Source organism: Oncorhynchus nerka, linkage group LG14 (genome assembly GCF_034236695.1).
Source record: "Oncorhynchus nerka isolate Pitt River linkage group LG14, Oner_Uvic_2.0, whole genome shotgun sequence".
NCBI classification, from domain to species: domain Eukaryota; kingdom Metazoa; phylum Chordata; class Actinopteri; order Salmoniformes; family Salmonidae; genus Oncorhynchus; species Oncorhynchus nerka.
The window spans coordinates 57027428-57054714 of NC_088409.1; the positions used below are offsets into that span (position 1 = coordinate 57027428).

The 27287-nt window shown below is 44.2% G+C and overlaps 2 protein-coding genes across 3 annotated transcripts in view; both read left to right on the forward strand.

The window, feature by feature from the left end:
• The window catches only part of LOC115142268 (striatin-4-like), a 23158-nt gene extending 14493 nt beyond the window's left edge, over positions 1-8665 (forward strand). The window contains exons 13-18 of the mRNA XM_065000201.1: positions 670-837; positions 916-1056; positions 2312-2410; positions 2555-2641; positions 2834-3037; positions 3152-8665. Coding sequence (XP_064856273.1) covers positions 670-837; positions 916-1056; positions 2312-2410; positions 2555-2641; positions 2834-3003 — 665 coding nt within the window. The 3' untranslated portion in view covers positions 3004-3037; positions 3152-8665. The remainder of the gene's footprint in view (positions 1-669; positions 838-915; positions 1057-2311; positions 2411-2554; positions 2642-2833; positions 3038-3151) is intronic.
• A 1642-nt stretch (positions 8666-10307) lies between these two features.
• Positions 10308-27287, forward strand: part of LOC115141442 (serine/threonine-protein kinase D2-like) — a 57695-nt gene continuing 40715 nt past the window's right edge. The window contains exon 1 of one of the 2 annotated variants that reach the window (XM_065000202.1): positions 10308-11246. In XM_065000202.1, the coding sequence (XP_064856274.1) occupies positions 10920-11246 (327 nt within the window). In that variant the 5' untranslated portion in view covers positions 10308-10919. The remainder of the gene's footprint in view (positions 11247-27287) is intronic. The other variant, XM_029680322.2, reaches the window with a different exon arrangement.

The following is a 27287-nucleotide window of genomic DNA, read 5'->3' on the forward strand; positions in this document are numbered from 1 at the left end:
TCCCAACTTGGGAAATTGTTTTATGTCTATGTACTCGTCTGCACAATGAGTTTCCTTGCAGGAACAATAAAGTTTGAATTGTAGCAGGAAATGTACTAAATAAGATGTTTCTATGAGGCCTCAGATGCTCCAGGAGGACTATTTGGCTAGGCTAGCTCATTTCTGATGGTAGAAAGATTAACATGTAGCGGTGGCTCAGAGAGCGGGAGATATATAATAAGCAGAAATATGATCACGTGTGAGGGTGGTAGTAGTAATGTGTGTGTGTGTGTGGGGGGGCTGAGTATGTCTATTCGGAGGTGTCAATGTGTGTTTATGTGTGGATGTGTGGATGCCAGGTCATCTGATGCAGCGCTCCATCACTCTCCTTCTTGGTCAGAATAGCCCTTACACAGCCTGGAGGTGTGTTTTGTGTCATTGTCCTGTTGAAAAACAAATGATAGTCCCACGCAAACCCGGATGGGATGGCGTATCGCTGCAGAATGCTGTGGTAGCCACGTTGGTTAAGTGTGCCTTGGAATTCTAAATAAATCACAGACAGTGTCACCAGTTAACCAGAATAAAAGTCATTATTTTTCACGTAAAAAACACCTTGCTTGTTTCAGCAAGGAGCAACAAAGTTTCATCACGTTGTAGAATCCATTTGTGCGTGTCTCTTTTGTTGTGTAGACCCGGCCATAGAGAGCAGTGTGTTGTCGGGTCATGAGGACTCAGTGTGGGGTCTGACGTACTCTGCCCACCACCATCGGCTGGCCTCCTGCTCTGCAGACGGGACCGTTCGCATCTGGGCACCCCAGAACTCTGCCCCCTGTCTCTCCGTCTTCAACAAGGAGAAAGGTGTGTGTGTGTCTGTGTATGTTTGTGTGTTTTTGTGTGTGTGTGTGATATCTTAACTCTCTCTCCCTCCCCGCTCAGAGCACGGAACACCCACCTCGGTGGCCTTTGTGAACTCTGACCCCGACCAGGCGGTGGTGTCATTCGACGGCGGCGAGACGCTGCTCTATGACCTCAACACAGAGCAGAGCATCATGGTCCTGGAGACTGGCACCAAGGACGGTGAGACCTAAGGGCCTGCTCTAATACTGTCAGAATGCTTCCGGTGACCTGGCTGGTCGAGCGGTAGTGCATGTGTACGGTGTTGGCCAAGGGTGTTCAGCGACTGCTTCTTGGCGTTGTCTGTTGTGACCAGATGACAAGCTGCGCCAACCATAAACTAAAAAGGACAGCTATCATGCTTTTAAACAAATTATAGAGTAAAGAAAAAACACAATTATAGATTGCTTTTTATAAATCTTGTTTTGTTGTTGCGTTTAACTGGCGAAAATGCTGTTATAGAGGGCATTTCCTTAGTCGATGTTGTCAGAGGTCACCATGTGGGAAGAACAGGATTATATAGACCAGTTCCCCACTAGTAATTACCAGATGGTGTGCCATTTCAAGTGGACTTTTCCCAGTCGTATGTGGTAAATTCCCTCCCCCCTCATGGTTTACGAACGCACCATGACCCCGCCTCCTTCAGTGCCAGATACGCACTTGTGACTCTCATTGAAGGTCTGTAAGCACAGTGCATCTCCCACTCTGGGGTTAATGTAATGGGCTGCCACTTTTAAGCACGTTCAACACAGGGTGCATCGGCTAATTGATTGAAAACTTTGTCTTATAGAGAGCGGGTACTAGTTGTTTGCTAAAATGGGTGCAAGAGGGAAGTTTGTAACGCCGTTTTTTGACAACTCCGATTTACCCAAGAGGCATCGGCCTACAATGCAGCGTCGGCATACCCTATAGGACTAGTGTTTTTACATTTTTAGATATATTAATTCGGTTTCACAGTGCGGACCGAACCGAAGTCCCTGTAGCGAGCGGTTCGGGTACGAATACGTGTACCCTTACACCCCTAGTCGGCATAGGTTCAAATCAGGCATACTGCCCTAGGATGCAACCTCTCTCTTGTCTTTCCCCACTGTCATCCTCTCTCTGTTCAATCAAATCTGAAAATACCTTATATATATATATATATATATATATATATATAAGGTATTTTCAGATTTTATTTGTATATACTGTGCTACAGACCTTTATGAGAGTCACAAGTGCGTATCTGGCACTGAAGGAGGCGGGGTCATGGTGTGTTCGTAACCATGCGGGGAGAGGGAATTTACCACATACGACTGGGAAAAGTGTATATATATATATATATATAGAAAAAAGTTTCATTCTGTGCCTCTCTTCCTTAAGAGAAGCCAGGAGGATCTCCCTCCAATACTGGTCTGTGTGTGTCTGTGAGCTGATCTGTGTGTGTCGCCCCCTGCAGGCAGTAAGCTGATTAACTGTGTGGTCAGCCACCCCTCTGAGCCCATCTCCATCACCGCACACGAGAACCGCACTATCCGCTATCTGGACAACAAGACAGGTCAGCCACTGCTAAATCCTACCTTTCTGTAACTATGCCAGAGTTAGGCCTCGTCTGTTTCGTCTGGGTCGAACTAGCCCATAGCCACGTTACTTTCTTTGACCATTTTAATGAAATGTAATGCCCACCTGCGTGTGTTACCAGGAAAAGTGATCCACTCCATGGTGGCACACCTGGATGCTGTCACCTGTCTGACCACGGACCCCAAAGGCACTTACCTCATCTCTGGCAGTGAGTACCCTGACTTGTAATTGGAACTGGGGGGCAAAAAGTTTGCATTTGATTAGATTTTTGGCCTCTAGCACCACACACCTGGGGGTGTATCCTGGTTCCCAGGACCAGGATTAAGGAACACTGTTTCTAACCGCATATCGTTGACGATTCCGCCGCACTCGTAACTGTGCTCTCCGCTTCCCCCTGCAGGCCATGACTGTTCGGTGCGTCTGTGGATGCTGGACAACAGGACGTGTGTGCAGGAGATCACGGCCCACAGGAAGAAGCACGACGAGGCCATTCATGACGTGGCCTTCCACCCCTCGCAGCCCTTCATCGCCTCGGCCGGCGCCGACGCACTCGCCAAGATCTTCGTCTGAGAGGAGGCACAGACGGGGACCATCATCCTCCTTGGTGAGACACTAGGGTACAGAGAGAGAGAGAGAGAGTGTGTGTGCTTTATCTTACAATCTGTTACTTTCTTTACATTTTCTGCTTATATGAACTTGTCCCTTCTTTTCATTACAGCCCGACAAACACAACTTGGCCAGAGGAGAGTGATGACTACAATGGACAAACCTCACCTGCCTACACACGCAATTTCACAGTTACACAGACAGACAGACATCCAGTGACATACACACACGAGACTGTCCTGCACCCCACTGGCTGGGTCATCGCCAACAGGACACTATTACCCACAGTTCTCTAGCTGTCCCATGATGCCTCACTAACTTGTTGCAATACTAACCATACTGCTTTTCTAACGACTAATCTGGCTGCTCGGTTTCTTAGGTCAGTTTACTACACTGTAATGCTCTGTTCATTTCTACCTTTACAGTCCACTCATGGTTCTAATTAAGGCAGTGTGCGTGTTGACATTGATCACTTGCCGATGCATCACCTACTAGTGTGACGCGCACACACACACACACACACACACACGCGGATTAACATTCAGTTTGAAACTGTGTTTTTTTTAAAAACGTTTAAAAAAAAATATATATACAAAAAGCTTTAGCTCACCAGTTGTTAACACACATAAGTACCTGACTACAGTAGAGTCCAGTCCCCATCAAGTGACGGCGTTAGCCGTTGTCTACTGCAATACAGCGTGGGGTTACAATGCATTTCATTCCAAAGGCTTCTGAGGGTTTTAGTTTATGTGTGTGTTTTGGAGTCTTCTCCTAGCCAGTGTTGGACAAATAGCTTTAATTTCAGCCTCATCGCCGAGACACTAAAGTCTGAGTGTTTGTCTGTCCGGTATTGTACGGTCATCCATTTCAGAAGAATCAAGTTTGATAGGAAATGGGTGTGTGTGTGTGTGTGTGTTGCACTTGTTTAATCTTTGGTGCTAAGATCTCGTCAGTCCGAGTCTGAATCAGGGACATGTTTGCATTCGAGGTGTGTGTGTGTGTGTGTGTGTGTGGAGTACTCTTTGTCTCACTGGGATATTTGTCATCAACAGTAGCATGAAATGGCTTGTAATCATGCGTCACTCTCCAGCCACGCCATCTGTTTGTGTTGAGATACTGTATGGGTCATTTTTTTTATCTCATAAGAAGACTAACACGCTATGCTAAGCAGACACTTTTTTCTACTGGTTTCCTTTTATATTTGTGTGTGTGTGTGTGTGTGAGTGAGTTGGCATTTCATCAGGATAGCTGGTTTGTGAAAGAGTTTGTGGAGATGATGCCACAGTGGAGACCTCTGACTGAAACGGTTGACGTTGAGAGAAAGTGACACTACTCCCAATATGGCGTCCTGTATTCTCCCTTCCTTAAGTCGGCATCAAGTCAAAATGGTCCTTCGTGCCAGTGTATTTATTTAGGCTTGCGCTTGGAAACATATTATCCATTGAAATAGCTGTTAGGTTTCTGGTTTTGGTGCGAGTCCTCATAGTGGGAAACTGGCCTCTCTCCAGTGTCAATGGAGCCAACAGGGGAAATTGCCCCCAGGATATGGGAACAAAAGGCACATAAAGAGCCCTCCTTCCTCTCCCTTTCCCCTATGGAGGGGAAACAAGAACAAACACTACCTAACCCTTAGCCCCCCTTACATTGGCCTCCGACAAATACTGAACTAGACAGGGTTGGTGTCTGTTCACCAAGCAGTGACTTTGGGCTTGGATTATTGTTCCTGTTTTTTTCCTGGAAGGGAAAACAAGCGTGGACAAAGTGCGACGCCACTCTGAGCCGCGGGCGACCGCTAAAGACTGGACATATCGGTCAGAGATCAGGGGTGATGTCGTTAGGTAGCTGGTTTATTTTTTTGAACTTTCCGGGGTGGAGGCAGAGGGAGCCCTACGGGCAGATCTCTGGCTGTGGAAACATGGTTCCACCAGGCCAGGGCAGAGCATGGCAGTAAAGAATTAATGGTCCAGTAGCACCATGTCAATCGGTAACTGGCCCTGAGCTGCCCCCAAACCTTCTAATCAACCCCTCTCACACGCCAGAGGGACAGGTTAGAAGTCGTCCCTAACCACTGATTCCAGATCAGATATTTCTTAATCTCCTTAATGGTTAAAGCCAGAATTGTGGCTATGGTTATCTGATCCTAGATATGTGGTTTAAGGTCAACTTTAACCAACTACAGTACATGCAACAGGGTCACTACAGGGATCCGAGAAATGACTGAGAGGTCAACGTTTTCCTCTCCACTGCAAGACCTTATGGGAAAACACTCTGTGGTCTAGCCAGACAGGTGTCTGCGGGCTTGGTTAGTACATGTCAGCTTCATGTGTTTGCTAAAACATGATGGTTTCAGATGTATTGGATTTGATGAGGCAGAGAGAATGCCTAATGTGCTACTGTGGCACATTGTGTGCTGTAATGCTTTGTTGTTGAGAGGATAAATATAGTACACAGTTGTCAATCACCCACACTAACTGTTGGTTATATTCTGCACTACATCAGCTGCACTAGACCCCAAGACTAGACCAAGGGGTTATCTGTAGCTCAGCTGTGTCTTAGTGTGGCTGTGGAGACCAGGGCCCAGTTTCCCAAAAGCATCTTAAAGAGCGACTGACCCTAAAAAAAAGCAACTTCTCGTTTTTGAAAATGGCCTACATGAGTCAGAAACATGTATTCTACTTGTAATTTTGGTCATTACAAGTCAGTCCCGTCCAAAACCGTTGTTACTAAAGTTGCATTTGAAAACGCTCATTATTTTCCCGACTGCCTCAGAACAGCGGAGTGAGTCGTTAGATGCTTTTAAAAATATATATATATTTTTTACCCTTCCTCGTCACTTTATACACTAAACAGAAGGTCTCAGCTAAACATAGAATCAAGATGTTTATCTGTCTCTGTGAACGCAGGTAACTTAAGAACGTAGTTTGACTGCTACAAATACAAAAGTTGCCAATGTCCTTGCGATTGTTGCAAACTATAAGGTTCCAAAATACAAACTTAGTTGACTGTGGGGAGCAGACGGACAAACCAAAATATAAATGCAGACAATAGGCGTATGTATATAGGCTACATACAGTGCCTCTGGGAAAAGTATTCAGACCCCTTGGCTTCTTCCATAATTTGTTAGGTTACAGCCTGATTCTATAATTGATTAAATCGTTTGTTCCCCCCCCTCATCAATCTACACACAATAATGACTAAGCAAAAACAGGTTAAAAAAAAACGGAAATATCACATGTACATAAGTATTCAGACCCTTTGTTGAAGCACCTTTTGCAGCGATTACAGCCTCGAGTCTTCTTGTATGACGCTACAAGCTTGGCACACGTGTATTTGGGGAGTTTCGGGCTCTGGCTGGGCCACTCAAGGACATTCAGAGACTTGTCCCGAAGCCACTCCTGCGCTGTCCTGTCTGAGGTCCTGAGCGCTCTGGAGCAGGTTTTCATCAAGGATCTCTCTGTACTTTTGCTCCATTCATCTTTTAATTTGATCCCGACTAGCCTCCCTGCCATTGAAAAACTTTCCCACAGCTGCCACCACCAATCTTCACCGTAGTTTGGCCGGGCGGCCAGCTCTAGGAAGAGTCCTGGTGGTTCCAAACTTCTTCAATTTAAGAATGATGGAGGCCACGGTGGTGTTCGGGACCTTCAATACCGCATATTTGTTTTTGTACCCTTCCCCAGATCTGTGCCTCAACACAATTCTGTCTCGGAACTCTACAGACAATTCCTTCGACCTCATGACTTGGTTTTTGTTCTTACATGCACTGTCAACTGTGGGACCTTTTATATAGAGAGGTGTGTGCCTTTCCAAATCATGCCCAATCAATTGAATTTACCACAGGTGGACTCCAATCAAGTTCTAGAAACATCTCAATGATGATCAATGGAAACGGGATGTTTTTTCAGTTTTTTATATTTAATACATTTGATAAAATGTCTAAAAACCTGTTTTTGCTTTCTCATTATGGAGTATTGTGTGTAGATTGCTGAGGATTTTTCTTTATTTAATCCATAACATTGGAAAAAGTCAAGGGGTCTGAATACTTTCTGAAGGCACTGTATATAGGCCTGTTTATCATCAGAAGGTCTCAAATCAGATTCAAATCAATTTCATGCTCAATCAATTGAGTTCTAGTTTGCTGGCTAGCCTACTGTGCAATTTTTACCTCGATACATTTCATGATATGTAATGTGTGCAATGATATGCCAAATCTCTGATTTGTGCATTATTATTGTGTAAGCATTAGAATATGCCGCCTCAATATTTGCAGCCATTTGGTGATAATCTCTCTAGGAGCTGATCCGTTGTCAGTATTGTGAAATTATTATAACGTTAAATTAAGATATGAATAGACAGAACTGATCCGAGAGCAGTGCTGCCTTTCTTTCGATCCTACCAGTATTGACACATGCTCCAACGACGCACTTGGCGAACGTTCTTTCTACGTTGTGTTTTGGGAAACGCATGTTACATCTTCGGGCGTTGTAGGAACGATGGATTGTTAAAACACTTGTAAACCTAGATTCCATCGCTATCGGGAAACCAGACACCTGAAGTGTCTCACTGCCATTTCTCCTCCCTTCACGTAAATATTGAGACGGCATGAGTGTGTTGGATGAACTCTGCACTCAGTGTCTTTGTGTCAGTCAGTCTACATGTACGTCTGCAGCTTTGAGCTATAGACTGGTCCCGAGACGCTCAAATATGTCCCTCTTCTGAGAACAGACAAATCAATGTGACAAATGAAACAAAGCGAGAGGAAAATAAAAATGACTGTAAATGATAAAAGACCAGAGCTGCCGTTATGTGGTGTACATGTCCATTTTCATTTTTTATTTGTTGCTTTTCCCCCCCTTTTGATTATAATTATTATGGAAGAATACTGTAGTATCATAAGTGAAATCCTTATTCTTTGCTAGGCTTAGAACTTGCTTGTGATTGATAATGACAATGTATACCTTGTTTAAAAAATAAAAATAAAAAAAGGTTAACAAATCTGAAAAATGACAAAAAAAACTAAAAACATCGAAAAGTGATCAGTCCGAGGCCAAGGTAAAGGACTCGTTTCTTTGTGTTTTTATTTTTTTAATAGCAACTTATCACTGTGTGATATTTTGTATATCATATTAAGCTGCATTCAAACAATTTCCTCTAACTACAAGGGATAAGAGACCTGCTTTTTATTGAGTTTGTTTTATTATATATATTTTTTGAACTGCATTTTAGCTTGTATCAAATGACAGATTTTCCTCCTTTGGTTTTGTTTACTTTGCGGGTCTCGTGTTGTATGTCATTAAAGAAAAATGAAAAAAGAAAAGAAGAAAAAAAAGCGATTTTGTACAGTGAATTTGAGAGCAATATTGTCATTCATTATTTCTTATCAACTGTCATTATTTGCTGTATAACTACATGTTAATGATCCAGGGCTTCCCTCATGTGTTCCTTGTATAGAAACATAGTAGGGTTGTTCCACAAAATGAGTCCCTTTTGACATTTTAATTAGACATTTTGCGCCAAAATTGAATTTTTAAAGCCTGTTATTAAATGAAGTGCCCTTGTGATATAGACCACATGGAAAATGCAAAAACAATGTATGAATAAAGTCTTGCTAAAATGCCAAAATTCATCATTTTGACATGTCCCTCTGTGCACCATCTGAGACTTCTAGGATTTAAACCCACTTAACCCCAACATTTCTCCCAATGTTTCACCATTGTAAAGCCCTAGTTATTTTGTTGCTTTGACAAAGTCATTTCTAAAGATGATTGTTTATTTGTGATTCATTTTTAGATAAAAAAAAACAACAACAACCTGGCCCTCATTTTAAGTTCAACCCTGTTATGTGAACTGAACTCACATTTTAATATCGTGAAACTATTCCTTAAAATAAAGTTTTTCAAAATAAATATTGAACATCAAATCATAGTGTAAAATCTTGACCTGGTTGTACTCTTTGGCTGTTTTCTGGTGTGTTTTTTTTGTATAAAACTGAGCGAGTTGAGCATAATATGTCAACCCTGTTGCCAATAGATCGACAGGCTAAAATGTTTTAACATTCCTCCTGTCACAAGGGGATTTAGGACTGATTTAAGATGAAATCGTCAACCCTGTCACTTGCAAGTCATTTATTTAAAAATGTAACATCTCTTGAAATGGCAAAAAACATGTTTTTATTAAGTTTGTCCTGTCCTCATTACAACAGAATGTAAACATTTGGTGAAATCAAATGTTACACTCCCCAAAAGGGACTAATTTCGTGGAACAACCCAATCAGTACACTCTTCTCTCCCTCACCTGCCTTCTGTCCAGAACCGGAATGAACTAGACAGTTTTTAACAGGTCTCTGGGATAACATACAACAGGACCCACAACAAGCAAGTGACCAAAGGATTGTTCATGAAAAAGTCACATTAACATGACAGTCGTGACACCCACCTGCTACCCATGCTCTGGAGAAGACAACTCAGAAATATCAAGTTTGCGTCACCCCTTCCTGAAGACTAGCAAGGTCCGTTGTATTACTTATGTGATGAAGATCAAAACTGACCTTGGATCAGTCTTATGATGAAGATGTCAGAGACTCTGAGGGATGCATGTCCCTCTAGTGGGACACAACTCTACAACTCAGAACAACCGCCGATAATAATGTGCTTTTTACAGTAGGTTTATTGTGGTCACTTCTCAATCTATTAGCCATAGATTATGCTAATTAGAATATATCTAAATAATAGTTTTTCATAATAAGCTATTAGACGTTGAGCAAACATTCAACAAAGAGTACCTACCAAAAGTAATAACGCTAGTTAGTTACATACCAAAATCAATGTTTACAGTTCTGTTTTTTCTCCCATTTTTAACAGCTCCGTTCTACTTCACTGAGTAGAACGGTAGATGCACTGAAGGTGCGGTCCTATATTAGAATCAGAGAGAGACCTGTATATGTCGTTGGCACTGCCAAGGGGGAGAGGAGAGAGAGAGAACCAAAAAAGCAAAGCCACGGAGAAAAGAGTGATAGTGTTTCAAAAGAAAGAGAGACATATGTGTGAGCAGTTCCCCCTCAGGCTAGAGTAAGACGAGGCCAGCTGTCAGAGAAGGAGTTAACAAGAAGAATTAACCCAACGTTAAACACAGAGGAAGAAAAAAGAGAGAAGGGGGCGGGGTTGCTAGCTTGGGAGGAGACCAGGGAGTGGGAGGGACTGACATGGGCTTTATGCGGAGCTCACCCCTCCCCTCCCATTGGCAGAGAGCAGTGTCAGTCATATCACTTCCTCCTTGGTTGTGGCAAGTTCAGAAAGGACAGGGGAGGGGGAGAGGGAGGTATCCTCATGTAGTTGTCTCGGTCTTGCTTTTCTACAGAAAATAGTTAACTCGGCTGAAACTGAAACAGCGCAAAAGAAAAGCCCCACCAGGCTGTCTTTCTCCTTCGTTCTCTCAGTTTCCTGCTCAAGGAAGGTGTTTTTGTACAGGTTGGCGTGTAGGACAACAAACTTTTGGTTGTTGTTTTTTCTCCTTCCTCAGTGTTTCCTGTGAAAAATTTGGACTTTCTCATCTGCAGAGCAACTTCTTCACCGGAGGAGGAGAGGTAGGAGGGGAGAAATTTTTCTCAGTCTGTCGCTCACTCTTGCCTTGCCGGGACAATGAAAGAACAAGTGTGAGTGCAGGTCACAAAAATCAAGAGGGAGAGAAAAAGGAAGGAGCAGTGCTTCCTGGATAGGGATCTCCTCTTGACTCCTCTAGGAGAGGGGGTGGACACAGGACAGAGACTCTAGCAGTGTGTTTGTGTGTGGATCAGCGTGTCCACATCCTCACGGTCCTGCTCTCTGAGGGAGGTAGAGCGTGAGTGTGTGTGTGTGTGTGTGTGTGTGTGTGTGTAGTGAGGGATGGCCAATGCCAGCCCCTGCATGTCGTCGGGACCCCTGTCCCAGGTCTTCTTCCACTCAGGGGGCCCCTCTCCCCCAGGCTCTGTGGTGATGCAGCAGGGGACCCCCATGGCTGTGCCTCCCACCTCTACTCAGGGTGGCTTCCCCCCTGTGGACCTGGGGGCCGGGCAGGGCCCTGGGGGGGTTGCCATGTCCCACGTGCCCCCCATCCCGGCAGGGGTCTCCTTCATCCTCCAGATCGGGCTGACCAGAGAGTCAGTGCTGCTGCCACAGACCGCTGACCTAGCCTACGTCAAACAGATCGCCTGCTCCATCGTAGACATCAAGGTGAGAGCACATGCTGTGTGTGTGTTTGTGTGTGCAGCCTGGCCTTAGAGCCATACGAAACATACTTGACGTATGTCTGAGCATCTCCACGATGTATGATACCTACTGGTGGTCTAGTTACTTTAGACAGAAACAAAAGTAGGAAGGTTGATCAGGGAGGATGGGTGGGTTTAATCTGCGACCGTCTAGCAATCCAAAGGTTGCGTGTTTGAGACGTGTTGTGACACATTTTTAAGTACAGAATAATACGAATTGCCCTGAGACCACATTGGTGTGTGTGTGTGTGTGTGTGTGTGTGTGTGTGTGTGTGTGTGTGTGTGTGAGAGATGTACGTACAGAGTAATATATTTGCCCTGAGACCACGTTTGTGTGTGTGAGAGAGAATGTGTTTGTATTTTTCGTGTTTACCTGTTTAGTAATCGCTGACAAGCTCTAAGTGCTATAACAGTAATAGTGAGACTCTATGCTACCCTTTGCTCTCCAACGGTCTCTCTCTCTCACACACACACAAACACAGAGAAGAAGCAAGGCGGCCATTTTGCAGCAGCCAGCAGGAGAACATTATCCGCAAATCAGTGCCTTGAATAAGAGGCATAGATTTTTATCAGCCAATTAGACTCTGAGATGGTTAGATTACCAGATTTCCAAAGCCAGTCACTGGAGGTTGGCCAGTGGGAGCTTGAAAAATTAGCCATGAACAAATCTCCTCAGCCTCCACCACTGCTTTCCAATCTGTCATTGTTGTGCGGAACAAAACCAGCCCAACGTCAATTGTATGAGTCTCTTGTCGACTGTAAATGTGATGCTAGGACTCTCCTTTTCTCCCTTCAGAATACTGTAGTGTCCACTCAAGTTTAAAGTTTTCACGTCACTTGCATCTGTACAGTGACATGCCTTTCTTCCCAGCTCTAAACCCAATAATGCAGTAATCAATATCAATGTTTTCTTTTTTTAGACGCATGACAGCAAAGCCACTTCACAAGACTAAACAATACATGAATTACGCTATAACCGTGACAAACGGTGCCCACAAACTGTTAGGGCCTACATAAAGCTGACCCAACATTAGATCTTTCGTTTCAGCACCACGGAGTGAATCCTTACCATCGCTACACCTGGAAATCAGCGGAGCCTCGTCGGGCAGCGACACAGTTCATTCAGCCTCATTTACTGCCTAAATAAAACGTATCTGATATGGCTGACTTGCTTAAACAAATGTGGTTTCTACTGAGTTGTACAAACTCAGTACAACTCAGAAGATAAGAGCGGAAAAGAGGCAATCCGTAATTTGGATTAAGACATTAATGAGCGAGATACTGTAGGACGGACGTAGTCAATATAACTATTTGTTCAGTACTTTTGAACTGTACAGCTACAGAATTCAGAACATTGACCGTTCTTAAAGTATTTTCTCTGTACACCAAGTCAGAACCATAGGATAAATAAAGGGGCATATAAGAAAGCTCTTACTATATTAGGTGATTACATTTCTCTAAAACAGCCTAGAGGCTACATGTGCACCACCAAGTCAGAACAGTAGGCTAAATTATGACAGGGAAAGGGACCAAATTAGGGTGAGGCATAGGGGCTACTAACAGCTTACCACACAACATACACTTAGTATTACTTTCTTAGCGACAGTATACATATCTCCCAGGCAAATTACATAATTTATGCAGCAGAATACAATACATTTTTGGACTCGCCTTGTTTTGCTGTGCTCACTTGAACAGGAAGGTGGCATGGCTGTCCTTCTTGTAGGCTCTAGAAAGAGGCCAGAAATTGGATGACCTTTAAAAATAATTTTCTGTATTTTACCAGTTTTATCCGAGTTCCCAGTTGAACTCCTAAAGTCTGAGATCTCCCAGTTCCGAGTTTCCACGCGGCAGTCATCATGCTGGATTGACAGCATGGCCAATGTTTTCAAACTTTTCTAGCCCATGCAGTTACTCCCTTTTTTGTGATATCCAATTGGTAGTTACGATCTTGGCTCATTGCTACAACTCCCCTATGGACTTGGCAAAGGTCGAGGGCCAAGCCGCACTGCTTCTGGACACAATGCTCGCTTAACCCGGTAGCCAGCCGCACCAATGTATCAGTGGAAACACTGTCGAACTGACGACTGAAGTCAACTTGAAGGCGTCACAAGGAGTTTGCGAGAGCATGATGAGACAAGGACATCCTAGCCGGCCTAACCCGGACGACGCTGGACCAAAGCTTCCGTAGATATAATGTGATTTGACGTTATTTTATCTGTGGCCAATGACCTTGAGCCTTCTTGGATGGGAACATCTCATTTAATTCTATGGCAGCACCCAAGGGGCTTGAATTTTATAGCTCTACCTGTAGATTTTGCAGTGACGGGACACTGAGCCAACACGGCGCAAGTAGAGAACATTACCAACCCCTACACTACATATTTTCTGCTGGCTGCCCCACCACCACAGAAAGCACTGAGCTAGGCTGAAACACCTGCATTTTGGAGCTGCCTTACTCAAGAAAACAAAAAAGAGACCATGTTTGTATGCTGCTTTAATAACTCAAGTATTTATTTATTGGACATTGTTTGCAAACTGATATGTGACACGTATTAATGATTTTCCATGCCTTTTATTCGCACCGCCTGATATGGAGGTCCTGGAGCTTGGTCCCAGAGATGTATTGGTCTGTCCGCACAGGGTTTGAGGGCCCACAGCAAACTTTTTCAACCTCCTGAGGGGAAAGAGGCGCTGTTACGCCTTCTTTATGACTGTGCGCATGCGTGTGTCAGGAGTACGGGTGTTTTGGCACGGCTCTTCCATCATTCCTTTCGGCTCTCCTCTCCAGTTCGTCCGTCTCAGTCAGAAATGTTGAGTCACCATGGCCAGGCTACTCTCTGTTTATTTAACAGCCAGCCAGCCTCCCTGTGTTCCATTTGACACGTTTTTCCATTAACTTCAGAGCCTACAGTATGTAAGAGCACAACTCTCTTTCCCTGCCCCCAGCCCCTGCTCCTAGTGGAATAGGAACAAATAAGACCTTAACACTAAGGCTGTGTCTGTCTGTCAGTTCAACCTTGAAACAGCAGAACACTTGATGGTTTATTCAGTGATTTGTGGAAAGGCATCATTGCATTCCCTCTTCCTACGCTCATCTTCTCTCCTTCCTTCATTCCCTTTCTCTTCTTCTCAACGCTGTTATTCGCTCTCCGCTATCCTCACCTCTCCCCGCTATCCTCACCTCTCCCCGCTATCCTCACCTCTCCCCGCTATCCTCACCTCTCCACCCTATCCTCACCTCTCCACCCTATCCTCACCTCTCCACCCTATCTTCACCTCTCCCCGCTATCCTCACCTCTCATCCTCACCCCTCCCCCCTCTCATCCTCACCTCTCTCCCCTATCCTTCCCTCTCTTCTTCTCACATCAGTTCTTCCCTCTTCTCCTCCTCTCCTTTCCTCTCCACTCCTCCTCCCTATCCCCTCGTCTATCTCCTTTATCCATCCCTCTCCCTGCTGCCCATTGTCTGAGGGATAAAGAGGAGGAAATGAGGCATGTTTCCTTTTGGAGTCCTCTGTCGGGGGCGATCCACATCCTCCTCTTCCACCTCCATCCCCTCCCCTCGTCCTCCACATTTTCCCCCAAGGCACTCCCCCTCTCTCTGGGGTTGGTGGGAGAAGAGGTATGGTAGGAGAATTTGGTGCTAACTGTTGGGTAGAGCTCTCTCATTGTTTCAGGACAATTGTGGTCTATAAAGCCTCCACTCCTTGTGTGTTGCTGAGGTTCATAGGGTAACTCTGACTCATAGAGATGACCCCGCTTCCCATTGTTCAGTTGCTAATATGGGGTTCCCCTATTTTGGTTGGCCTTACTGTAAAGCCACACGGGACGATCTACAGTATATATGTGTGTGTGTGTGTGTGTCAGGGATGTATGCTAGAAAGTTTAATGTTGTAAACAAGCACCAGTTGAGAAGTGGGAATTTGGGTGAATCCTCAAGCTCGTCTCCTCATAGATAACTGCCGGTCTCACGGTAATTGACCGTTCACATTAACACATTTAGCATCTCCTGGCTTCCACGCATAGCCTATAAGCCACTGATGCAGACCAATGGATCAACTACATTTTAAAAAGTCTAATAAATCCATGTAATATAGCCTACACCGCCACAATAAATCCATGTAATATAGCCTACACCGCCACAATAAATCCATGTAATATAGCCTACACGTCACAATAAATCCATGTAATATAGCCTACACCGTCACAATAAATCCATGTAATATAGCCTACACCGTCACAATAAATCCATGTAATATAGCCTACACCGCCACAATAAATCCATGTAATATAGCCTACACCGTCACAATAAATCCATGTAATATAGCCTACACCGTAATATAGCCTACAATAAATCCATGTAATATAGCCTACACCGTCACAATAAATCCATGTAATATAGCCTACACCGTCACAATAAATCCATGTAATATAGCCTAGCCTACAATAAATCCATGTAATATAGCCTACACCGCCAAATAAATCCATGTAATATAGCCTACACCGCCACAATAAATCCATGTAATATAGCCTACACCGCCACAATAAATCCATGTAATATAGCCTACACCGCCACAATAAATCCATGTAATATAGCCTACACCGCCACAATAAATCCATGTAATATAGCCTACACCGCCACAATAAATCCATGTAATATAGCCTACACCGCCACAATAAATCCATGATTTATTTTAGACAGGTCTAATGAAACATGATATGAAGGAAATGTAGTCTATTTCAGAAGAACAGGATAGCATACTCTGAGTTGTCCTTATGTTAGGTCCTGATCTGGCTATGCCATATGGCTGTGGGCTACAGTTCATTCAGCAGACAAGATTAGCTTAGAATCCCGTGGCATTGTTTTACATTATTTCGTAGTGTGAGGAATAGAATTGAACATGGCTGAGTAAAATAGAAAGGATATTTTCTCTAAATAATTTGAGGGAGTGCGCACATGCGGCTATTCTGTGTTGAGCGGTTAACAAAGAAACAGGTCCTCTTATATGCTTCATTTTGAGTTATTAATGTGACTTGTTGTTCTACAAAAGTTGGGTTATATGTTTAGGGTTATTATACATTCTAAGTCTGCGTGATGCGACTCCAATGATGATTTGAAAATAGTTGCATAAAAGGCATGAGCTCTGCTTTGTTTTTTTTGCGCAGGCTCCACACACTTCATCAGTCTCTCATTCACAATTTGACAAGCACTTGATAATACCTCGAATTTTCCAGCGACATCCCCATTGTGTGGACGTAAAGCCCCCTAAAAAGAAAATCCTTGCCTTTTGTGGCCAGTGGCCGTTTTGCCCTTGGGCTGAATATAATAAACGTAATTCCCTTCTCCCGGCTGCGTTCCCACAAAGCACCTTTCATTTACATGGCTCTCTCAGATAGCTCAATTATTATTAGCCAATGCCTGTCACGTGACCAGGTCTTTGTCACAGGCGACATGTGAAGACGGACACATCGGGGACGCAACTCTACGCGTCCTTGTCCAATTCTGAGGTGCATATTGAAGATATTGGAAGAACTGTCCACATTTACTTTTCGTCAGTCAACAAGATGAAGGCCTAACGAACAGCAAAAGCACTAGCCTATGTCAATCTACCCCATAGTGCAAAAGTTGACCTAGTCTGTGTGAGAAATAAATATGTCAAGCATGGTCTGGAACAGTTGTGGGATGCGATAGATCCCAAATTTAATCCAACCACTAGGCATCAAAAAAACCTTGTTAACTTCTTGCGTCGAGCCATCCCGGATCCGGTATCGTGACTACAGCCTCAAGCTCATTACCATAACGCAACGTTAACTATTCATGAAAATCGCAAATGAAATTAAATGAATTTATTTGCTCTCAAGCTTAGCCTTTTGTTAACAACACTGTCATCTCAGATTTTCAAAAATATGCTTCTCTACCATAGCAAACTAGCATTTAGCATTAGCATTTAGCGTTAGCATTAGCAGGCCACATTTTCACAAAAACCAGCAAAAACATTCAATAAATCATTTACCTTTGAAGAACTTCGGATGTTTTCAATGAGGAGACTCTCAGTTAGATAGCAAATGTTCCGTTTTTCCTGAAAGATTTTTTGTGCAGGAGAAATCGGTCCGTTTGGTGCGTCACATTTGGCTACCAAAAAACCCCGAAAATTCAGTTATCCAAGCGCCAAACTTTTTTCCAAATTAACTCCATAATATCGACTGAAACATGGTAAACGTTGTTTAGAATCAATCCTCAAGGTGTTTTTCACATATCGCTTCGATGATATATCGTTCCTGGAAGTCTCCTCTCTCCTCTCAATCACATGGAAGAATGGTTGCAGCTGGAGATTGCGCACCAATTTCGACGCAGGACACCGGGCGGACACCTGGTAAATGTAGTCTCTTATGGCCAATCTTCCAATGATATGTCTACAAATACGGCACAATGCTGCAGACATCTTGGATGAACGGCAGAGCGCATAAGCTCGTTCACAGCATATTCACAGCCATATAAGGAGACGTTAGTAAAACACAGCTTCAAAAATCCTGTTCATTTCCTGTTTGAAGTTTCATCTTGGTTTCGCCTATAAGATCAGTTCTGGGGTACTCACAGATAATATCTTTGCAGTTTTGAAAACGTCAGTGTTTTCTTTCCAACGCTGGCAATTATATGCATAGTCGAGCATCTTTTCGTGACAAAATATTGCGCTTAAAACGGGCACGTTTTTTTTATCCAATAATGACATAGCGCCCCCATAGGTTGAAGAGGTTAAGCAATGAGGCTGACGCAACAGATCAAAACTTTTAGCTTAAAATGTTTGAAAAATATACAAATTTACCCCTTTTTTTCTCCCCAATTTTGTGGTATCCAATTGGTAGTGGTTACAGTCTTGTCTCATCGCTGCAACTCCCGTACGGACTCGGGAGAGGTGAAGGTCGAGAGCCACGCGTCCTCCATAACACAACCCAACCTAGCCGCACTGCTTCTTGACACAGCGCCCATCCAACCCGGAAGCCAGCCGCACCACAGCTAGCACTGTGCCTTAGACCACTGCGCCACCCGGGAGGCCTAGCTTAAAATGTTGATAACTATTAGGCTATTATCATGCAACTGTCTCGAAACGGGGGCAGGGGGGAAAATGACATGTAGTCTATACACTTACCGAATGGAGGATGCTTTTCCCGTCGTTCATTGTCATGCCAACCTGGTAGGCTATACTCCTGTTGTAAATATAAGCAATGTGCTTAATATTAGGAAAGTTGAGAAATGACCATCAGCAGCATCAGAGCTCGGAGAAGCCTCATAACCGGGAGTAAACAGTCACGTGGAATTTGACTGCCGTCATGACTCGTGACCGCCGTTGTGGCGGTAACTCGGTCAAAGTAACAGCCCTACTCAAAAACCCATTCGGCCTACTACGGTACCATGTGACTGTGAGCTTTATTTTGTCCCTCGTTTTGTCTGTCTTTCATCAGCCAGTCAAGTCTCACTGCCAGGATGTGTGTCTATTTAACGGGTCCTTAACTCTCAGACCAATAACCTGTTTACTAATTGTACTTGTCATGTGAGACTGGGGAGGGCCGACCTGTCGAGGCTTGACTGTGTCAGTGGAGGTGTTGTATTATCGCCATAGGTTCATCATGTCAGATGATTGTAATACCTGATGCCTGTTTGAACTTCCCACAGACCCATGGTTGGTATAGTTATTCACTAAGAAAACACCCTTCATTGTCTTTCTGTATTTCCGTTGGGCAAAAGGGGTAGAGAGAAAATGGTTTCACATGCTCTATCAGGATCACAGATTGCTACTGTTAACTCAACCTTGTTTCCTTGCTATTTAGGTTTCAAAATGTGTGTCTGATCATCAGTCTAGCGTGCAGCAAGTGGCTACCCTTGCTACTCCCTTATGGGCCCTCTATAAAGTGGTATCTGTAGTGAATGAGTCTCACGGAGTGTTGTTGACCAGATTACCTCACATAGAGAGGAATGGAGAGAAGAAGAGGGAGTGAAAAAGATTTGCACAAGGGCAAAAGAGGGAGAAAGACAGAGAGCAATAAAGGCTGAGGGCAATTGAAATGGGGAACTGTAAACAGGAAGATGTGTAGCGAATTGGACAGGTGGGCCATCTCTCCCCACACACACACACACACACACACACACAGCTGCGACTGAGAGTTCCTGGCCTGGCCATTGTTTCCACCTCCGTTCTGGAATGGGCCTGGGAACGTGATCACATGCACACACAATCTCCTGTTTACCTCTGTCACCCGTTTACTTACATACACACACACACACGCACACACACACACCCAGTAGTGGAAAAAGTACCCAATTGTCATACCTTTATAGAAAATGACTCAAGTAAAAGTGAAAGTCACCAGTAAAATACTACTTAAGTCTAAAAGTATTTGGTTTTAAATTATACTTAGGTATCAAAAGTAAATGGAATTGCTGAAATATAGAGTGCATTCGTAAAGTATTCAGACCCCTTTTTCCACATTTTATTTTGTTACTTTACAACCTTATTCTAAAATGTATTAAATACATGGTTTTCCTCATAAATCTACACACAATACCCCCTAATGACAAAGTAAAACAGGTTTTTAGACATTTTTGCCCATTTATAAAAAAACAGATACCTTATTTACATAAGTATTCAGACCCTTTGCTCTGAGACTTAAAAATGAGCTCTGATGTGTTCTGTTTCCATTGATCCTCATTGAGATGTTTTATAACTTGGTAAATTTGTGGAACTTGTGGTAAATTCAATTGGTTGGACATGATTTGGAAAGGCACACACCGGTCTATATAAGGTCCCACAGTTGACAGTGCATGTCATTGCAAAAACCATGACATAAGGTCGAAGGAATTGTCCATAGAGCTCTGAGACAGGATTGTGTCGAGGAACAGATCTGGGGAAGGGTACCAAAACATTTCTGGAGCATTGAAGGTCCCCAAGAGCACAATGACCTCCATCATTCTTAAATGGAAGAAGTTTGAACCACCAATTCTCTTCTTAGAGCTGGCCGCCCGACCAAACTGAGCAATCGGGGGAGAACGGCCTTGGTCAGTGAAGTGACCAAGAACCCATGGTCACTCTGACAGGTCTCCAGTTCCACTATGGAGATGGGAGAACCTTCCAGAAGGACAACCATCTCTTCAGCTCTCCACCAATCAGGCCTTTATGGTAGAGTGGCCAGATGGAAGCCACTCCTCAGTAAAAGACTCTCAGACCATGAGAAACAAGATTCTCTGGTCTGATGAAACCAAAATTGAACTCTTTGGCCTGAATTTCAAGCTCAGTAAAGCCTCAAATATAAATTGTCTGCAACAGTGAAATGGGCTACATCTATGTGAATTAATGAGGTGGAACACACTTCAATTCAAACTGTAATTTGAAACTGACAAGTTGAAACACAGCCTATAGATAATTAGCAGGCAACGTGTCTTGGTTGAAGGGCATCGCGTGTTAACTGTCCTGTTGCGTAACAATCACATTTTGGAACAGTGAGTGAATTCTGACCTCGCGCATCTCAAACCCTCATGCTGGGGCGACCGTTAAGAGATATTTGGAAGTCACAAGTGACGAGGATAAAGTTGTACTTTTTTTTTTTTTACTGAAGTACTTTTTAAGTACAACTGCACACACACCACACTGTACACGGGCAGGGGTATCGCACGTACGCTCACGCACGAAAGCGGTAAAGAATACTCACGCACCCACACACACTGTAACGATGACGTTGATAAGGGTCCAGGCTGATGGACGGTGTTGCATTGTGGGGCTGAAAACAATCGTCTAGCATTCAATGCTCGTGTGTTATTGTACGTGGCAACTTCGGGCCTAACCCCAGGTCTGTCTGTCAAACCGATCCAGCCTTCTGAATGATAGGTCTGAGTATATGACATGTTCACTGGCTGACATGATCTGGTTTGATACATTAGGTCTTGTTCTAACCCATGTTGGTTGAATGTGTGTGTGTGTGTGTGTGTGTGTGTGTGTGTGTGTGTGTGTGTTTTCGGAGCCCTATATTGGTTACTAATACCTACACTGCTTATCAGACCAAAGCCTTTTGTCAGTGAATTTGCTAAACCCAGGCAGGTGCGCAGCAGAGTGAGTCAAGAGAGCATTAGCATGGTAGCACAATAGTCTGAGCCGCCACACCTTTACCACACCATAGCTTTACTAAGACACACATACACACACACACAATCAGCAGCAGACTTCTGGAGGAAATGGTGTCCCATATCAAAAACACTGGCCGCCGCTAATGATCCGCGCAGTGCTCCCTCACCGAAACCCCGTACCCGTCCATCATTCTCTTTCCCCACTCGTTAATTTGCATCATAGCGGAGCAGCTTTGCATGGACGTACTGTGTTTCCTGGCGGGCATTAGTAGGCAGCGTACTCCTCCAGTTGACTATTCAAAACACTACTAATGGCAGAGATGGGATGAGAAGAGCGAGAGATAAAGGTGTATTGACAGAGATTGAGAGAGCTTTAGAAAGAGGGCAAGAGAGCGAAAAGGAAATTGACAGAGATTGAGAGAGAGAAAATGACATTTACAGAGATTGAGAAAGAGGGAGTGGAGAGAGATGGGAAGCAAGGTCATACACTGCTAGAATCAATGGGAATTCTGTGGTTTTGTGTCCAGTTTGAAGCCACGGTTTCATAGAGTTTGGCAATGCAGTTAATTTCAACACAATGAAAGTGGACTTGATCACTTTGGGAATTGTTGATGCCTATCACTCAGTTAGTCTCGTTAGTTACAACCTTTTTCAGTGTGTTTCTACAGAAAGCGTTAAGGCTGTAGAGTAGATCCATACTTACTGTTACTGTAGAGCCCCTGCATTCCATATCACCCCGAGTCCTTATGATACTAATCCAATGATTTAGTTCTGCTCGAAACCAGTTTTGTACCGTAATCCAATTTTAAGCAGCAGCAGAAGTATTTGGTGGCATGTTACTGTGCCAAAATCCTCCCAGCTGGTCCAGCAGGCAGGCAGGCATCAAAATTCCTCTCTTTTCAGGGCAACAGAGGGAACACACAGGGCTCTTTGAGAGCTCTGTAGAGCAAGGTTAGCAGGACATGTACCCTTCTATCTCAACAACACGACTTACATAAAAGCTGCAAGGAAGCCCTCTCCCAATTGGTATACATTGGAACCTGAGGAAGAGGCTCCTAAAGATCGCTCCACCGTTTCCTGGTGGCTAAAATTCCAATAGTTCGCCTAATTTGAGTTTATGTGACAAAGCAAGTAAGTCGGGCTATAGCGTAGAGCGAGAATCATTGCACCATCTGAAATATCTTTTTCACAACCAAAAGTATTGTATTTTCAGCTGTTTGAAGCCGGTGTACAAAACCGAAGATGCAAAAAACGTAGTGTTCTGAACCGGAAGCCTAGAAATAGCACACAGAACAGATCTACCGCTTCTTAGGTCATTCTGATTGAAAGCAAGTCAATCTATAACTCGCATTTCAATGTGAATTTGGTCAGGTCGCCCAGAAAGTGACATATTGCAACTTTAACTTACATTGTGTCTTTTGGAGAGGCTGCCTGGGTGATGTTGTTTGGTGCGTTCCAGGAAAAGCAGTGTTTGCTCTGGAGGGTCTGAGGGCCTTTTTATTCAATTTTTTAATAAGGTCATAGATGGCAGCAGTGGTTACCAGGGACAGCTGCAGACTCCCCGTGGTTTGTGGGTCATGCTAAACTTGCGTGTCTGTGCTGGTCCGGGATGTGTGGTGGAGGCCTGTGTACACACACTCACACTCTGTCTGTGTCTCTCTGTCTGTGTCTCTCTGTCTGTGTCTCTCTGTCTGTGTCTCTCTGTCTGTGTCTCTCTGTCTGTGTGTCTCTGTCTGTGTCTCTCTGTCTCTGAACCTAGGGTAACCTGAGGTTAGAGAGGCATGTAGTAAATACTCAACCACTGAAGCTGGCACTGCAGTGACTTTCATAGGAAGGAAGGGAGCGACACAGACGTCAGCAGGGATGGGTGGAGGATGAGGTAGAAGAAACGGGGGCGACGAAAAGGGAAGATTACGAAACTGTAGATTACATGAAAGAAATATATATAGGCGTGTCATGTGGGTCTTCAACGCGCTTGGCCTCGTGCTCTGGGTTCACTGTGAAAAACCTGTTGAACTGTGGCTAATTACTTACAGTATGTGGGCTAACAAACGTGATTCATCCCAACTAGAGGTTTCACTCTTCTATAGGATCTCTGACATGCTACTTTGATTTAGTTGTTTTGTGTTTTTAGTAAGAATCACAGGAAGTACAGGACACCTCACACATCACTTCTACAGAAGTCAGTACGTAGTTTCATGCCCACATTATATTCCCAAAATGTAGCAATACCAAAATGGCCACCGTATGACAAGAAGGGTGTTAGCGTAGGAGTTAGGGTTGGTGTTTTGGTAATGGTCCGTGTTAGGTAAGCCCGACGACAATGGGTCAGTATGAGGGCTGGTTGGGTGGGATCGCCATGGTCCTCCTGGGGCTGTTTTGGGCCTGAGGGGGAGAGAGGACTGCCAGGCTGGCTGGGGAAAGGGATGGGGGTGGGCAGGAGAGGAGAGGATCTAGGCTACGGGCGCTACCTCAGTAGGTGAACAAATTACATTAGGGCTGAGGAGAGGACTCGGTGGAAAGACCGAGTGTAGAGAGAGAAAGAGATGGAGTCAGACTTAAATGTTTTGTTTCTAGTGTTGTGCTAGGAGCATCACTAGAAGGGATCGCTGGGGTCCCTTGTAAAAATGTATTTTTTTTATTTTTATAAAAAATGTCCAGCCAAACTCTTTATGGGGTGGAATTCATTGAGAGCCGAGTGCTCACAATAGTGACTGGAGCTGGAGCACTAGCCTGCATCTCTCTCGCTCTCGCTCTCTCTAAGCAGATCAGTGAAAACCCTTTCATCCTGACCTGAAAATGGGAATGAGGGATAAAAACCAGAATGGGAAGGAGGGGAGGAATAAAAGCATAGGGAGGAAAATGGAGGGAGGAGAGGGAGCCTACATAAAGGGAATGACTCACGGCCCAGTAATGTGTCCATTGTGGCTCTCAGCGTGGATGTGGGGGTTGATGTGTATGTGACCGACCATGCACTCCCAGCACGCATTGGGAATATTTAGCAAACACATGTTGTGCAGTGTCCTTTTGAGATCTCCCTGGAGAGTCCCATCTATAACACCCGGCCTGCTGAGTGGAGGGGGATGGAGGGAGGAGGAGAAGAATCAGGTTTTTTAGGGAAAAGAAGAGGGGAGGAGGTAAACAACTAGCTCCGGCATCACTAATCACTCTCTCTGTCTCTCTACCTCCTACATTTTGTCCATCTTGATCCCTTTTTCTCCTCCTTATCCATCTCTTTTCCTGCTCTACAGATGTAGGATCATAATTGGATCACCCTGTTGTACAGCAGGAAATGGCACTTATTCAAGGTTTAAAAAAGGCTTCTAAGGTTTGTCATTTCCACTTAAAAATTTGATTTGACCTAACTAAAAATGTATCGACCCCTACAAAAAACATGTCCATTAATTATATCCCACGCAATTATTCACATGTCCTGTTGCTGCAGGATTATTTTCCTGCTGTGAGAAACTGGTCAAATGAAGATCCTACTTCTGTATGTTTCGTACACCTGTTCCCTCTCCTATCCCTGACTCCTTTACTTTCTCTCTTTTTCTTTCAGGTCTTGCTCTCCATCCCCCTCTTTTCCTCTCCCTCCTTTTCTTGTGAATATAGAAAGCTGTGCTGAGTGTGTAGATAGGAACCTGGCCCTGATCCCCTGGGCCTCTATCGGCTTAACTGGCCAGCCAGGCAGAGGGAGAGTCAGGCCCACAAAAGCCCCGTTCGGTGCAGCCGAGCGCAGCTCCTTTATCCCCAGGTCCCCCCTCTCCAGTCTGGGAACGGCTCTCACGTTACCCACCCGCTCCCACAGAAAGAATCAGATGCTTTGTCTCCGAGCCCCCACCCGAGACCAGCCCCTCCAACACATACAAGAACGAACACACCGATCCCACCAAACCAACTTAAATGCAGGCGCACACACACATGGAATTGAACACAGCCCTTGATTATTTCCCCAGGCAAAGCATATGAGTTTATCCCTCTTTCCTACGCATAGCCCTCCGGTTTCACAAGAGACGCCTCACAGGACTGGGCTGCTCGAAAAACAACCGGCAGGTGTTTCTGTGTACTATAATAGGTACAGTACCAGTCAAAAGTTTGGACACACCTACTCATTCAAGGGTTTTTTCTTCGTTTTTACTATTTTCTACATTGTAGAATAATAGCGACAACGTCCGACCAAAACTATGAAATAACACATATGGAATCATGTAGCAACCACCAAGAAAAGTGTTCAACAATTCAAAGCATATTAGCCACTCCTTTGCCTTGATGACAGCTTTGCACACTCTTTGCACGTGGTCGTTGTGTGGTGCGGTGTATTGGTCAAGTTGTTACTATAAGTTATGAATGTGTCTCGTAAGGATCAATTCATATATGTTATAAATCGGGGCACCAGTCCGTTATTGACAATGACTTTTGAACAAGGCTTGACCCGCGACGCATCAGAGTTACACACTAAGACCAATTTAGAACAATAGCCACAACTGATTTATCTGAAGGTATATCTGACGAGCCTAATGTCAGATTCAGAAATGTCTACCGTTTTCTAAAGAACTTGTGTATCAGAGAAACACACACGATAACAGGTCAAACGCAAGCGTTTAACACTGAAAAGCGTAAGGGTGAATGATGATAATTGCATTTGATACCGGATTTGTTTAATTCAGCAGGTTGTTTACCAGCAAATTGTTAGAGGTAGAGGATAATGTTCTCAATTTGCACGGAGCAACATTTACATACTCAAGACTACACCTAATAGGTCACGCGGGTGCGTACTGCGAAAGAGTGTGGTCTGTGAATTGTGAGCGGCGGGAGCGACTTAAAAAGGGCAAGTCGGGGTTCAGCGATAATGTTAACGTTATGCTGTTATTTAACGTTAACCTAAAGCGCTACACATTAGAGAGAAATGGCAATTAGCTGTGTAGTTACACTCAATTGATGGAGTGGGGGGGGGGGGGGGGGGGGTCATTGGCCAGATGACAGTGCAGCAGCACTATCTGATCTTAACCCTTTAACCTAACTCCTAACCTTAACCCTATCATTAACCCTGAACTCAACCTAACCCCCTTGCCTAGTTAGCGTTAGCTGCCTAGTTAGCGTTAGCTGCCTAGTTAGCGTTAGCTGCCTAGTTAGCGTTAGCTGCCTAGTTAGCGTTAGCTGCCTAGTTAGCGTTAGCTGCCTAGTTAGCGTTAGCCGCCTAGCTAATGTTAGCCACAACAAATTGGAATTTGTAACATATCATACATTTTGCAAATTCGTAATATTTCATTCGAATTGTAATTCGTAACATATAGTATGAAATGGGTGATGGACATCCCCAAATTAATACATATCATACGAATTGTAGCATTCTGGATTTACGTTTATTATGTTACATTTACCCCTGAGTCCAGGTTGGACATCTTGGTCCATCGTTGAATGAATAGGCCTGTTTTCTTAGGCTTGCCACATTGTGGTCAAGAGGAAGTATGTGGATTTGTACTTTATTGCCCTGTTGTATACGGGAGCAAAAATAATTCCAGCTTGGGCTCTTTGTTTAGAATATGTCATAGCAGGCTGATTGGGACTATATGCTGGCCCTGATGGTCAAGCCTGGCACTTCAAAAGGGACTTCTTCTGGCCAGTAGGGTCAACCAGGGTTCCTGGACTGGAGGGAGTTGATAGGCCCCTGCACAAGGAGCTTGTGCTGATGTGACGCGAGGGTCCGTTCCTACATAGAAATGAGAGACAAATGTTGATGCTAACTGGTGCTGACCCCCGCTTCAGTCCCTCTGGCCCTATGGCCTAACCTAGGAGGGTCAATTTATAAAAATAAATAAAAAATGAACCTTTATTTAACTAGGAAAGTCAGTTAAGAACAAATTCTTATTTACAATGATGGCCTGGGCCA